Below are 16,110 nucleotides of genomic sequence, written 5' to 3'. Positions count from 1 at the left end.
GTCCTTTAACTCTTAAGTTATTTTTTTTTTGCCTTTCTGGTCTTGAAGGCTTTCAGAAATTGCTTAGGTTCCTAAATGTTTCCTTTGAATGGGTGCTACTGCTTAATTTTCTCCTGGAAATCAGACATGCATACAGTCATTCATACTGTAAGTCTCATCAGGGCCAGACCAGTGCTGAGCCCTGGGGATAGAACAAAAACGAACACTATTAGTTGTCCTCTGAAAAGTGATTTTGAGTAGCCTGGGGCTTCATTGCTTTGGAAGAAGATAGCTTTACACATTGGATAAAAGAAAGTATGCATTGTGTTTGTAGCAGAATTTTTAATTATTATCCACATGCTTAATTGTAGAACTTGACCACTTGTAGTGACATTTCACCCTTACAAACTGCATTGCAATATCAGCAATGCAAGGGCCTTGACACTGAACAAAGACCAGTAACATGCCTTTATCTTGGATTTTTCTGAACGCTTTTGGTAAGATATCTAAATCACAAAAAAAAAAACCCAAAAACTTGTGATATTATATGGCATAAGGGCGGCTAATCAGAACTATTCATTCCTAAGGTCTTGATGGTTTAGAGAGAACTTCTTGATTATCTGGTCCAGATACTCACCAGACAAGAGCCCCCAGGTTATGTTCACTGACTGAGAAAAACCTAGAAACTAGCTTTGGCACGACTGATGTTTTGGTTTGCATTATTCTTGTTTTTGAGGGCTTTTCTATGCATTGTGTCATGATTAACAGCATCTCTGACTACTCAATATCCTCATGTTGTGATATATGAAAATGTCTTCAGGTATTGTCAAATATCCCTGAGTTGGAGGCAGTGGGGTGCAGAATTGTCCCTGGTTGGGATGACTGCTTATTGATAACATGGTGTCAGTACAAGAGCCCAACCCTCATGATCAATCTTTAAAAAAAAAAAAAGTTGCATTGGACTCCTTTCATTCAGAAACTCTGTGTTTTGATTCCTTGAATTCACTCAGCATATACTGAGTATCTGTTGAGCACACTGTGTACCCTGTGCCTAGAGCTAAAGATACCAACATGAACAAGACAGATATAGACCTGCTCATAAAGTGCTTAGAATGTAGTCCGGGGAGACAGACCACAGAGAAACAAGTATTATGTCAACTATGAAAGAAACCAAATATGGATGTCCTGGGAGAGGGGTTGGAGTGGTGGCTCACATTATGTGGAGTCATCAGGGAAAGCCCCTGGAGGATAAAGTCTTTGAGCCTAGACTTGAATGATGGGGAGGTTGCCATGTGAAGACGGGCATTTATATTTCTGAATAATAATACGAAGTAAAGGAATGAATTTAATCAGTAAAAATTCTTTCAGAATATGTGAAAGAAGTCTTGTAAAACAGGTCACCTGTACTGAAAGGTTGAACATCATGATCTCATCTCTTCATCTAGCAAAATGTTCAAAGTGAGGCCTCAAAACACTTGCTCAGGGTGAAGATGGCAGACAGAGGCATCACACCTGCCATTTTTTGACTGTTAGTAACCCAAGAACAGATTCTTTTTTCAGTGGCTGGATAGGTGTTTCTTTTTTCTAATTGTTGCTTTTTGTATTTTTTTATTTTCTAATTGTTGATTTATGTATTTGTCTAAGAGACAGAGAGGTGGGGAGACATAGAAAGAAAGAGAGAATAGAGAGATCTCTTCCATCTGCTGGTTCACTTCCCAAAGGCCACAGTAGCCATGGTGAGGCCGGGCTGAAGCCAGGAATCAAAAGCTTCGTGTGGGTCTCCTGCATGGGTGGATGAGGCCCATGCACCTTGGCTGTCTTCTGTCAGGCCATTGGCAAGGAATGGGATTGGAAGTGGGGCAACTGGGACATGAAATAGTGCCCATACGGGATGCCAGTATCATAGGTGGTAGCTTGAACTGCTATGCCTCAGTACTGGCCACTTGCTTCATTTTGGTTTGGGGAAGAACAATCTAATAATGAATATGCTGCAAAACTTAACCTTGCCAGACAGAAGTGGGATTTGTCAAAGATGAATGTTGGCTGGGGCTTGGCCAAGTACCTGAGCACTGGCATATTGTCATGTGATGAGGAAGTCAACTATTTTGAAAAAAAAGAAAAAGGAGAAGGTCTAAGTCTTGGTTGTCTGCCGGTACCATTCTGTAACTGCATACTGTCTTTTTCTTACTATATGACACTATTAGTGTGGGAAGACAAGGATGAGGAAGCTAACATTCTCAACAGGTTAGTTGGCTAGTTTGATGAGGAAGAAGGACAGCCTTCTGACAGCTTCTCCCATAGGTGGAGGCCAAGAAAAGGAAAAGCGAAATTACCTGTCCTTGGATGGGTGGCTTGAAAGTGTTCCTGGCCCACATAGGATTAGCTTTGGTTTGCCCTTGCAGAACACAGGTTGCTGGTAACATTCATCCTGACAGGATCAGGATGATCGGTTTGATTAGGAAACATGATTTGGAAGCAGTTTTATCTGATGTAAAATATTTGACTGGAAAGGTCACTATATTGACACCTGCACTTGGGTAGATACTGACTCAGGTTAGTTTTCCTTTAAAGAAAGTGACTTGTCTACATGTTTTGAACAAACCATGAACACACCACAGTGGACAAGTGTCAGGGAGATGAGGTTGGGATTTGGTAGAGTTTTAGCACATATAAAGTTCTGGCAAAATTTTCCCATACCCTCCACAAGTCAACAACCAGACGTCTTTTTTTTTTTTCCTTTGCATGATAATAATAATGAGGAATGAGAAGCTGCTAAAATGGTGTCTGGATTCCTTTACTGAAACCACTGAATTAAGACGTGGTGTGTCTGGCTGCATCATAGGTGTCAGGAGCAGTTTTGGTCTTGACGACAAGTCAGTCCAGTTGAAGCTCAAAGGGAAAGTACTCCTTGCATGTTTTGGTCTTTCATGATGTGGAATATGACTTTTACTGTGGTTTTTGCTTACTCTGTGTCTTAATCAGTTCTGTAATGAAGACCCAGCAGTGTATCTGCAACTTCCCTTTAATTTTACAATTTTTATAATGAGCGCTCTTGTAGTGTGAAAAGTGTCTGTAGAAACCCAGCCAGCATTCTGACGAGTCTCTAAAGGAAGACCATCATTTTCTGTCTCTGCTGGATGGGTGAGGTTTGGCTTTGAGGAGCGAAATCAGTTATCTCTTGTTTCTGAGTGCTAGGGCAAGGATGACTTCCAAGTTTCCGAGGAACTTCCTGATGAACCCATGACATCTTAAGAGAATGCCTCTATCCTTGTCACTTCTAATCTATTCCTTTGACACCAAGAATGGTTTTTCATTTTTTGAAAGAACATGATGAGCTGGGATCTCATTTGTTATGGTTGCATTTTGAGATTTTTAGTGTGTGGGAATGGGTCTTCATTTTGTTTTGTTTCTAAGTCACAGCCAGATTACTGTCAGGACACACACGAAAATTTGAGTTATCTGCTAGACCACAGGTTCCCCTTTCCAGACAATGAAGTCTAAAGCTGCTGAGATACCACCCTGCTTCCTCCCTTTCTTTTCTGGTCCCTTCTCTTCTTTTATCTCCTTGTCCAAATCACACGCTTCCTTTTCTAAGGACAGGAGAGCTGGCAGACTGCCTATTGGCCTGCTGGCCTCAATTAGCCTTATATCATTACAAAGGAATGCGTGAATTCTCCAGAAGGTATGTAGTAGCTCTTTGTGTGTAGCCACTCACTACCTGCTTTCATAACAGGTCATTCTACCACAATCACTTCTTATTTACATAGCCAACATTTTGAAGCCACTTGGATTATATCCCTAGATGCTCATCTCAATTTATTGATGATCCCAAAGGTATCTGCTATGAAATATGACTCCAGTGTGTGCTGTAAAAATTGAAATCTTTATGCAGGATAGCAGACCCAAAATAAGACAGAACCTGAAGACCAACATCCTTATCCAAAAGGCAACTGGGTTATTAATCTGCAAATTGCCTACTTCGGATGTTGTGCTTGTGGACAAGTTCCTACAGATGGACCAGGATGAGCAGTTACAACAGAGGCCACATGCATTGGCAGCACTCGGTCTCGTGGTATTTCTCTGCTACTGTTTAAATCCAGTCTCATATTGGAGGTTGCATATGTGACTGCAAATTAATCCTTTCTCTTCTGAAAATTTGGTTTTGAAGAACAGCTGTGTCTCCCTTCTGAATTCCTTAATTATTTATCCTTCCTGATATGTTAAACCTTTCATTAGTGTGGTAAATTGCCAGTAGTACACAGAATTGCTTAGATCATGTAGCAAACAGTATAAGCATTTGATAGGACATTTGAAGACACCACATGGCGAGTCAGGGTCTATAGCAGCACTGAAAACTGTGAGATCCGTGAGTGGGGCATTGTTGGAAGTTATTTGCTGGGTTATTTTACTAATTAATTTATTAGAAACAATAACTGGGGACTACCACATATGTCATCCGTACTGATTCACACATGGATAGATTTTCCTCTAGCTTTTGTTAAATTTGGAGCACACATGCTCATATCTGAGTTCAAATTAAATCAAGAAAGTTAATCATTATATGTATTTAAGCATTTAAATACACATATATCTTTAAAAATTAAATATCCCATATAACTACTATCCCTAGAAGAGATTTTTTTCACAACTTCTTGTTATAGTACTGCTAAGAAAGATAATTAAAATTAATTTCACTTTGGTCATGACAAGAGTAAATGACTACTAGCATTTATAGAACACTCCTTGGCACTGAGAACAATAAGCCAACCTTTGCAAGTTTATTAATTAGTGTTTTTTTACCCCTTCTTAACTTTCTTCCCACAGTCTGGGGTCTTACAATAAAAAATATTAACCACCCAATACTTCCCACAACTTGTTGAGATCATTCTGTCAACAGTTTCTGATATGTAAATATATTCTTAAGAACGATTTTTGGGTCTTCATTTCCTGGTTTTGGGGAAGCTGTGCTATTCTGAAGTTCATGCATTCCATTACCTGCCCTTGGATAATTGGTTTCTATATTCATTGGAAAGGAGAGCAAAAAAACCTCAAATAAGCAACAGGTGCTCACTGAAGCCTTTTATTAGAATTGTGATTGAGGAGGACAGGGGAATGCAGTGTCTTATAAATGAAACTAGGTTTCTGGAGTGGACAGAGGTAAAGCACCTTATGGTGTTTCTGGTTCAATTTCTCAGAGGCTTTGAAGGTTATAATTAGTTGCTACTGAATCACATGTCTGTGGTGCTTCACAGCTTTATTTCTGGTCTGCAGTCCTGCAGTCAGAGACCAGGTTAGATCCAGGAAAGGCCTGTGCATTTTAATTTGGTTGCTTCTTGAAGACAGCGGGGGTTTTGGTTTGAGGACCACATCTATGCTCCTGGGTCATTGAGCTGAAAGAGTAGTGTTTACCAACCGACCTGGCCTAGAGTTGATGGGGGCAGCCTTGTAAGAATGCTATGAACTGTCCAGGATGACACCCGTTCTCCAGTTACAGCTGAGCAGTGAGTTGGAAGATATGCACGATGAAGCTGGTTTCTCTCCTGGCTCCTTCAGAGGAGCAAAACCTGAGGCTTAAGAATGGATCCTTGGAATTCTGAGCACAGAAAGTGGGTGGAAAGAGGTATAAATGTGAATCAGTCTTCTTAAGATAAAGGGCAGCCTTGTGTCCATAATTTCCTTTTCCTCTTTCCTGTGTATCTGAGCATGTTCCAAATCTTTGGCATGATCCCTGGATGTTTTGTATATGTGTTCGTGAGATTGTCAAACATGGACAATTGGATTTTTGGGTTTCCCATCTGAACTCCAGTTTGAAATTCTCAAGCTAAGCTAACATTGTCAACTGAACTAAACCAATAGTAAGTAGAACTGAGGACCAATGAATAGTTAGGATGGTCTCAGAGTTTCATGTTAGGCGAGCCGATCACATTAGGTGATGGGCTATTTTTGGATGAATCTGTTTTCACCTAGCAGGCATCATCACGTGGGCTGTTGAGAGTCACAGGTGGTGTGTGACCTTGAGGGGCCTGGAGATAGTGCATTGAACATAGGAGATGGAAAGTGTTGGGTGGATTTCAAGATGCATCTCAGAAATAGCTTTTTCAGTTAAGAAACTTCTTTCTGCTTCTGATTTTGCTGATTTGGTGAGAAAAAAAATATGGGTAGTCTCATCATCACAGCATTATTGAATATAGTAAGTGCTAAGAAATGGAGCCTTTCAACCTTCAGTCATAATTTTGTAGAGTTTAGGTTAGCCTCAGCATAGGTGCTCCTCTGGGTTGATGAGACAGTCAAGCATGCAGAAAGCCTGCCTCCTGCTCTCTCCCCTCATGGTTAGCTTCTTAAAGGATCGCCATCTGCTGCAGAAATAGACTCTTTGGGTGATGAATGGGTCAGCTGCAGGTCCGTGTCTATTCCCTCTGTCCTTTGTCCACGTCGACTCCGTCTTTCTCCTCCTCCCACCCTCCATTTTTGCATGTGCGTACAAGCAAGCACCTTCTCATAACCTACCAAGTTTCTGTTTCTTTGGTTGTTTGGGCCATGCTAGTAATTTCTGTTTCTGTCAGCGTCTTCAGGAGAAAAGTACACAAAAGCAAAATGGCTTTCAAAGTAGGCTACATCCTTGTTTCAGTCCTTGGTGCCGACATCAAATTGAAGGCCATTCGGCCCTGCCTGACTCTGGTTCTCTCAGCAGCCTGCAGATTAACCTCTTCTAAGGCTCTGAGCTATTTTTGAGGTAGAGACTGCAACAACATGAAAGCTAGAACCCATTAGGAAATCACTTTCATCATCTCTTCTTTTTCCAAATCAGTGCTTCTCTCTCTCTCTCTCTGTGTCTTTTTTTTTTTTTTTTTTTTTCTGATCTCCTAACCCTTTAATCTCTTTTGTAGCAGAACAGGGAGATTGTTAGTTTGTGTTTGTAGCCAGCAAAGTTAGCATCCTGGAAAACAGCTTTGGAAGACTCCAAGCTATCAGAGAACTGCACAGGGAGGTGAACCTCGTCTCCAGGTGGATGACTGAATGCCGAAGGTGCCCTGCTTTGCTGGTGCAGAAGTGTCATTTTTGTTGACGTGGTGCAAAGCAGGCTCAAACTTTCCAAAAGACACACAGCAGAAAGCCTTTTGTGGCGTTATTTCTAAAGGCTTGAAGTTCTGAAGGGAAGAGATTTTGTTTTCCTCTGGGCTACACAATGGAGCTTTCAGAGAACCTCTTTTAAAAGGAATAGCTGTGGCCTTTGTGTTGAAGGGTGTGTCGGTTGGCAGGGTGTGCTGATGCAGACAGACTGGCTGGTGATTAACAAAGGTCATTAGACTTTGGAATCTGGCATACAGCTTCGGATGGTATGTCTTCTGTGTGTGGAAGGATGACTCCCAAGAAGCCAAAGCCCTCTGGAGGTTCCCCGAGCTCACCCCTAAATCCTTCTGGAGGCTAGGGTCTGGTCCAGGGTCCTGCTCGGCTGAGACTAATGAACCAGCGTTATCAATCATGGAATAAAAGAACCTTTGGAGATCTTGGTGAATGACATTTGAGGAGGAGAAAGGTGCTGCTTTGCAGGGAGGAAGGAAAACAGTTCATTCTTTGTTGGGAAGAGAAGAGCATAGGAGGAGCCCAGCCTGCCCTCCGAGCCTTCCTTTCTGATTGTCAGCCTAGCAGAATCCTAGAGAAGCCATGTTGTGAACGGAGAAGAAGCCCTGAGCTAAAATGGCTGCTCCTAAAGCTCAGAGGACTAGGGCAGCTTAGTGAGTCTTAGAGCTTCCGTGACGCAGGAGCTCCTATCTCTTCAAAGTGTGATAAACACATTCAGCAGAGCTGTAGCTTGTTTGGCTGAGATGAAAGGACTCAGCTTGGGGGATGGGAGCTCACACTGGATGATCTGCTTTTTTTCTGTGAAGTGTTCTAAATGCAGGAGTCGTCTGCACCATGGAAAAATTTGTTTTCAGGTCTAATGGACTGTGCGAAAGGAGAAGCGGGGTGGGGCCTCTGTGACTGCTGTAATTTGATCCAGAGCTGATAGCAACCTCTTCCACACAATTTGGGTTGGTGCTTAGACATCAAAGCTTGTGTATCTGGAATATTGAAACTTCGTTAGCTGAAAAGATTCTGGTGCACAGTTCAATGTTTATTGAAAAAGGATAAATTTCTGGGTGAAAAGAAGAGAAGGTAAATATCCGTGTCTCAGTCTCAGTTTGCAAGCTCAGTCTGTCCAAAAGCTGGACTTGCCAGAAGTTATTTTAGCAGTCTATCAGGAGGAGCATTCTTTCTTAGAAAATCCTCCTGCCATGACTCCTTTCACAGCGTTGACATGTTATTACTGGACTTGGTTCCTCCTGCAGAAATCATTTATCTCTTATGGCAAAGTTATAGAAAATTGCATCATAAAATAGACTTGGCTGCAGCTTTAGTTCTTGGACATCTGGTTCTAGATTGCAGTGACTCAATCGAGTTTGTGGTAAGTTTAATGAAACAGCTCACTCATTAAGATAATAACAGGGTTTCTCCACCTAGGATATACATTAGGATAGGAAGAACTACGCCTTTCGAATACTTTTTTGACTTCTTAATAGTGGGGCTTTCCGTTTTGTTAGTATGAAACTTTCTGTGTGATGTCGGCTCTATTCCACACCGGGTTCACGGCGTTTTACATCCAAGTATGCACTTCAGGTTTGTAAAGGAGAGAAGTGGAGAAGATTAAAATCATGATTTAGAAGTCTGGTTTCAAATCTGCAAGTTGCCCTTTTATGTGAACTGAGGTGCCAGGTTGCAACTAGAAACTGGAAACTGGATTGTCATCTGAGGTTGGTTGTTGGAAAACCTCATGAGAAATATTTTATGACCTAATTAGATTGGAGAAGCTGTTAGATTCTAATTGGTAGGTAGTAAATGAATAAATAATCATTTAGCTTATGGGGAAAAAAGCCAACTGAACTGTTGGGAGAGGGAGGAAAACAGTATACCCTAATGTCAGTAAAGATAAATAAAAAGCTGCAATAAAAGTTCTCTACCTCACTACTCTTGAGATTCAATACTGAGAAGTTTCTTATTCAAGAAGAAAAGGAGTCCAAGGCAAAATAAAACTCCACAGTATTAAGTGACCAGGAAATTTGAATTCTGTGGAAATACTCAGAAACTAATAAAACTTTTGAAGTGGCAAAGATTTCCTTTAACAGCAGTTGAAGATACATGAAACCAGAAAACATTTATTATTTTTTTCTTTGAAGTTACAAAGACTAGGACCTCATCTATGTTTTATCCAATTGCCTTTCTTTGGCCAATGTTCCCGTTGCCAAAGTGCAGTAAAAGAAACATTACCATATGAGAATGTTGTCCTTGGATGGATGTGTAAACCCATCAGCTTCAGGTGTGTGATTAATGCATTCCTTAGCATCTCATACTCTGACTTCTGCCCCAGGTTCCTGATGTGAGAGGCTAGATCCAGGCCATGGAGGTGCTTCAGTGTGATGGCTGTGATTTCCGAGCCCCATCGTATGAAGATCTCAAGGCACACATCCAGGATGTGCACACAGCCTTTCTGCAGCCCACTGATGTTGCTGAGGACAATGTGAATGAGCCCCGATCGGGGTCCATGAATGCCAGCAACCAGACAGAAGTGGAGTTTTCTTCTATAAAGGATGAGTTTGCGATTGCAGAGGATTTATCAGGTAAAACTGCTCTACGCCTAGGATATCACATATATTCAATTACTTTCATTTGCCTGTAGCCTAGTGCTGTGATTTTTGATAGAGCATGGCTTAGGCCTATCAAAAGTTCTAAATATGTATTTGAGAAGCGCTGAAACGTATAACATTCCTATTTGCTGATTTATTTCCTGAATACTTGGGCCTAAAGCCAGGAGCTGGGAACATAATCCAGTTTTCCCACATAGACTGCAGGAACCAAATCACTTGAATTGGCACTGTTCCTTCCCAGGGTCCACCTTAGCAGGAAGCTGGAGTCAGGAGCCAGTCCTGGATATTGACTTGCAATATCCCACGTGGGACCCAGGGCTCTTAAAAATGAGGCCCGTGACTTAGTTTCCTTTTAGAGAACAAGGTAGTACCTTGCAAAGTTCCAGAACAGATATCACAATTTATGAAACAGATTTTCTTTTTAAAGCTGTGTGGCTCATTCATGGAAATAAGAGTGTGTACAGCTGTGTACTGAATCTCCATTCATGAGAAGGTACAATACGTGAATGTTCATTATACTCCGTGAATCCTCTTGAAACCTCATCTGGAAATGTCAGGCATTTTGAATGTGATGTTTATTAATGAAGAAAAATTGACAGTGTACTGATCAGCATGATTGAATAATTCTTTTGTTTTGCTTTTCTTCTCTCACCTACCTTGTGCTTTCTCTTTAGGTCAAAATGCAACTGCCCTGGGGACTGGAAGTTATTATGGCCACAGTCCAGGATATTACGGTCAGCATATTGCCCCTAATCCCAAACCAACCAACAAGTTTTTTCAATGCAAGTTCTGCGTACGCTACTTCAGGTCCAAAACCCTCCTCATAGAACACACTAGGAAGGTCCATGGAGCTCAAGCTGAAGGGAGTCCAACAGGGCCCCCTGTCCCGGGATCCTTAAATTATAATATCATGATGCACGAGGGCTTTGGAAAGGTCTTTTCCTGCCAGTTTTGCACATACAAGTCACCAAGAAGGGCAAGAATAATTAAGCATCAGAAGATGTATCACAAAAACAATCTGAAGGAGACCACAACTGCCCCACCTGCTCCTGCTCCAATACCAGACCCCGTGGTTCCAGCTGTGTCCCTGCAGGACCCCTGCAAGGAGCTACCAGCCGAGGTTGTGGAACGTAGCATTTTAGAATCCATGGTCAAACCTTTGACCAAGTCTCGAGGCAACTTCTGTTGCGAGTGGTGCAGCTACCAGACGCCGCGCCGAGAACGCTGGTGTGACCACATGATGAAGAAGCACCGTAGTATGGTCAAGATCCTTTCCAGCATCAGACAGCAGCAAGAAGGGACTAATGTACCTGATGTGCAGAACAGCGATGATGCCAGCCCCCCTTCCAACTCCTCCTATCTGTCCATGAATGCTGCAAGCCGGGAGATGCCCAACACACATGTCTCCAGCTACAGGGGCTCCATCGGCAACTCCATCATGAGACCCAATTCTTCTTCAGCTTCCAAGTTTTCACCCATGTCTTACCCTCAGATGAAGCCGAAGTCACCTCACAATTCTGGTCTGGTTAACCTGACTGAGAGATCCCGTTACGGGATGACTGACATGGCCAATTCTTCTGCTGACCTGGAAACTAATAGCATGCTCAATGACTCTAGTTCTGATGAGGAACTCAACGAAGTAGACAGTGAGAATGGCTTAAATGCTATGGATCACCAGGCATCAGGCCTGTCTGCAGAGCAGCTGATGGGCTCAGATGGCAACAAGTTATTGGAGACCAAGGGGATTCCATTTAGAAGATTCATGAACAGGTTCCAGTGTCCATTTTGTCCTTTTCTCACCATGCATCGGCGTAGCATCTCCCGGCATATTGAAAACATTCATTTATCTGGAAAGACAGCGGTCTACAAATGTGACGAGTGTCCGTTTACTTGTAAGAGCTCACTAAAACTTGGGGCTCACAAACAGTGTCACACGGGTACAGTGTCCGATTGGGATGCTGTGAATTCCCAGAGTGAAAGCATTTCTTCCTCTCTGAATGAAGGTGTCGTATCTTATGAGAGCTCGAGCATGAATGGTAGAAAGTCAGCAGTCCTATTGGATCCCTTACAGCAGCAACAGCCACCGCCACCGCCACCACCACTGCCGCCGCCGCCACCACCGTCACAGCCACAGCCACTCCAGCAGCCACAGCCATCACAGCTACAACCACCACATCAGGTGCCACCCCAACCCCAGCCCCAGCCACCAGCAATACAGCAACCACAACCACCCACACAAGCCCCACCCCTGCACCCTTACAAATGCACCATGTGTAATTACTCCACCACAACTTTGAAAGGGCTAAGGGTCCATCAGCAGCACAAACATTCATTCTGTGACAACTTGCCAAAATTTGAGGGACAGCCCTCCAGCTTACCATTGGAAAATGAGACAGACAGCCACCCCTCTTCCAGCAACACTGTGAAGAAAAGTCAGACCTCAATTCTTGGCTTGTCCTCCAAGAACAATTTTGTAGCTAAGTCCTCAAGGAAGCTCGCTAATGACTTTCCTCTCGATTTATCGCCTGTGAAGAAGAGAACCAGGATTGATGAGATAGCAAGCAATCTGCAGAGTAAAATTAACCAGACCAAACAACAAGAAGATGCAGTGATCAACGTGGAAGATGATGAGGAGGAAGAGGAAGACAATGAGGTAGAGATAGAGGTTGAGTTGGACAGGGAAGAAGAACCAACAGAACCACTCATGGAGGTTCCCACTTCCTTTTCAGCCCAGCAGATTTGGGCAAGAGATACCAGTGAGCCTCAGAAGGAGCCCAACTTCAGGAATGTCACCCATGACTACAACACCACCAATGGGGCTGAAATTGAGCTCACCCTGTCTGAAGATGAAGAGGATTATTACGGCTCCTCCACAAACATGAAAGATCACCAGGTTCCCAATACCGCTCTGCTGAATACCCAAACGCCTATCTATGGAACTGAGCACAGTAATGAAAATACGGACTTTGGTGATTCCGGAAGGCTTTATTATTGCAAACACTGTGACTTTAATAACAAGTCGGCACGAAGCGTTAGCACCCACTACCAGCGCATGCACCCATACATTAAATTCAGCTTTAGGTACATCTTGGACCCCAACGATCACAGTGCAGTGTACAGGTGCCTGGAATGCTACATCGATTACACCAATTTTGAAGACCTCCAACAACACTATGGGGAGCACCACCCAGAAGCCATGAATGTACTCAACTTTGACCATTCGGACCTGATCTACCGCTGTCGGTTTTGTTCGTACACGAGCCCGAATGTCAGAAGCCTGATGCCACATTACCAAAGAATGCATCCCACAGTGAAGATCAATAATGCCATGATATTTTCAAGCTATGTTGTAGAGCAGCAGGAAGGCCTGAATACTGAATCCCAGACCCTAAGGGAGATTCTGAATTCAGCTCCCAAGAACTTGGCGACATCCACTCCTGTGGCTCGTGGTGGTGGCATGCCGGCTACATTTAATAAAAACACTCCTTCAAAGACCTTTACTCCAGAATGTGAAAATCAGAAGGACCCTTCGGTCAACACCGTTGTTGTTTACGATTGTGACGTGTGCTCATTCGCGAGCCCCAACATGCATTCTGTCTTGGTTCATTATCAGAAGAAACACCCCGAAGAAAAGGCTTCCTACTTTAGGATCCAGAAAACCATGCGAATGGTGTCTGTGGACAGGGGCTCCGCCCTTTCTCAGTTATCATTTGAGGTGGGTGCTCCAATGTCTCCCAAAATGTCCAACATGGGTTCCCCACCCCCCCCACAACCCCCGCCACCAGACCTCAGTAATGAGCTTTACTACTGCAAACACTGCTCCTACAGCAATCGGTCAGTTGTGGGAGTGCTTGTCCACTACCAGAAAAGACACCCAGAAATCAAAGTCACTGCCAAATATATCAGACAGGCTCCTCCCACAGCTGCAATGCTGAGAGGGGTCGAAGGGCCCCAAGGCTCCCCTCGGCCACCTGCCCCCATGCAACAGCTCAACCGAAGCAGTTCTGAGAGAGATGGCCCTCCTGTGGAGAATGAAATGTTCTTTTGCCAGCACTGTGATTATGGGAATCGGACGGTCAAAGGTGTACTCATCCATTATCAGAAGAAGCACCGTGACTTCAAGGCCAATGCAGATGTGATCCGGCAGCACACAGCCACCATCCGAAGCCTCTGTGACCGGAACCAGAAGAAGCCTGCCAGTTGCATGCTTGTCCCCACTTCCAGTGTGGAGCGGGACAAAACGAAACTGCGAGCACTCAAATGTAGGCAGTGCTCCTATACCTCCCCCTACTTCTATGCACTGAGGAAGCATATCAAGAAAGACCACCCTGCCCTGAAGGCCACAGTCACGTCCATCATGCGATGGGCGTTTCTAGATGGCTTGATAGAAGCTGGCTACCACTGCGAGTGGTGCATCTATTCCCATCCAGAGCCCAGTGGTTTGCTTCTGCATTACCAGAGGAGGCATCCAGAACATTATGTTGATTATACTTACATGGCCACCAAACTCTGGGCTGGGCCAGACCCTTCCCCTCCCTCCCTCACAATGCCAGCTGAAGCCAAAACATACCGATGCAGGGACTGTGTCTTCGAAGCTGTCTCCATCTGGGACATCACTAATCACTACCAAGCATTCCATCCCTGGGCCATGAATGGTGATGAGTCAGTGCTGCTTGATATTATAAAGGAGAAAGATGGTATTGAGAAACCCATCCTCCCCACCGAAGAGTTAGCAGGCCCTATGAGTTGTGAAAACAGCATGCCCATCCCCCTCCCCGAGCAGGAAACTGAATGCCCAGAGGATGCGAGACTTTCCCCAGAGAAAACCATGCATCTGACTTCAGCCAACCCTGCCATATCCTCTACCCCATACCAGTGCACCGTGTGCCAGTCTGAGTACAACAACTTGCATGGCCTTCTCACCCATTATGGGAAGAAACACCCAGGCATGAAGGTGAAGGCCGCTGACTTTGCCCAGGACATCGACATCAATCCCGGTGCGGTCTACAAGTGCAGGCATTGCCCGTACATCAACACCCGCATCCATGGCGTCCTGACCCACTATCAGAAGCGACACCCGGCCATCAAGGTGACCGCCGAGGACTTTGTGCACGACGTGGAACAATCTGGCGACATAACCCAGAATGATGTGGAGGAGACCAGCAGGATTTTCAAGCAAGGATATGGCGCCTACCGATGCAAACTGTGTCCGTACACGCATGGCACTTTGGAGAAACTCAAAATCCACTATGAGAAGTACCACAATCAGCCTGAATTTGATGTCTTTTCCCCATCTCCCCCGAAGCTGCCAGTCTCCCTTGAGCCCGAGATAACCACTGAAGTGAGCCCCTCCCAAGTCTCCATCACCGAGGAGGAGGTGGGAGAGGAGTCCATGTCCACTGCTCACTTCTCTACCTCGCACCTGGTCTCCCACACTGTGTTCCGGTGCCAGCTTTGCAAGTACTTCTGCTCCACGAGAAAGGGCATTGCCAGGCACTACCGGATCAAGCACAACAATGTGCGGGCCCAGCCGGAAGGCAAGAACAACCTCTTCAAGTGTGCCCTGTGTGCCTACACCAACCCCATCCGCAAAGGCCTGGCGGCCCACTACCAGAAGCGCCACGACATTGATGCCTACTATACCCACTGCCTAGCGGCCTCCAGGACCATCAGCGATAAGCCCAACAAGGTGATCATCCCATCCCCCCCCAAGGATGACTCCCCGCAGCTGAGTGAGGAGCTCCGGCGGGCGGTGGAGAAGAAGAAGTGCTCCTTGTGTTCCTTCCAATCATTCAGCAAGAAGGGCATCGTCTCCCACTACATGAAGCGCCACCCGGGTGTATTTCCAAAGAAACAGCATGCTAGCAAGCTGGGGGGTTACTTCACGGCTGTCTACGCAGACGAGCATGAGAAGCCGCCGCTGCTGGAGGAAGAGGAAAGGAGCAGCTTTGAGAAAGCCGAGGTGGAGGGCGAAGCGCAGGAAATCGAGTGGCTCCCGTTCCGCTGCATCAAATGCTTCAAGCTGTCCTTCAGCACGGCGGAGCTGCTGTGCATGCACTACACTGACCACCACAGCCGGGACCTCAAGAGGGACTTCGTCATTCTGAACAGCGGCAGCCCCCGCTTGCAGAGCTCCGCCTACCAGTGTAAGCACTGTGATAGCAAATTGCAAAGCACAGCCGAGCTGACCTCACACTTGAACATTCACAATGAGGAATTCCAGAAGCGTGCCAAACGTCAGGAGAGGAGGAAACAGCTTTTGAGCAAGCAGAAATATGCAGATGGTGCTTTTGCAGATTTCAAACAAGAGAGGGTAAGGATATGTTTTGATTTCCCTTCCCCCAGGAGGCCTCTCGTCACTGGTGCCCACATGCACTTCTTCGTTGCCAGCCAAACTGCTGCAGGCTTCCTAGTGACTTAGCTTGCCAGAGAGCTCAATAAGTCAATT

General features: G+C 44.8%; 1 protein-coding gene across 5 annotated transcripts in view; it reads left to right on the top strand.

Moving 5' to 3' along the window:
• ZNF462 (zinc finger protein 462) overlaps positions 1-16,110 on the top strand; it is a 140,923-nt gene that overhangs the window by 43,484 nt on the left and 81,329 nt on the right. For 4 of the 5 annotated variants that reach the window (XM_004580928.4, XM_058672423.1, XM_058672421.1 and 1 more), the window contains exons 2-3: positions 9,386-9,635; positions 10,337-15,975. In XM_004580928.4, coding sequence (XP_004580985.2) covers positions 9,416-9,635; positions 10,337-15,975 — 5,859 coding nt within the window. In that variant the 5' untranslated portion in view covers positions 9,386-9,415. The remainder of the gene's footprint in view (positions 1-9,385; positions 9,636-10,336; positions 15,976-16,110) is intronic. The other variant, XM_036496544.2, reaches the window with a different exon arrangement.

Source organism: Ochotona princeps, chromosome 14 (genome assembly GCF_030435755.1).
Source record: "Ochotona princeps isolate mOchPri1 chromosome 14, mOchPri1.hap1, whole genome shotgun sequence".
NCBI lineage: Eukaryota > Metazoa > Chordata > Mammalia > Lagomorpha > Ochotonidae > Ochotona > Ochotona princeps.
The sequence above is the reverse complement of the archived record's forward strand: the minus strand, read 5'-3'. Positions and strand labels throughout refer to the sequence as shown.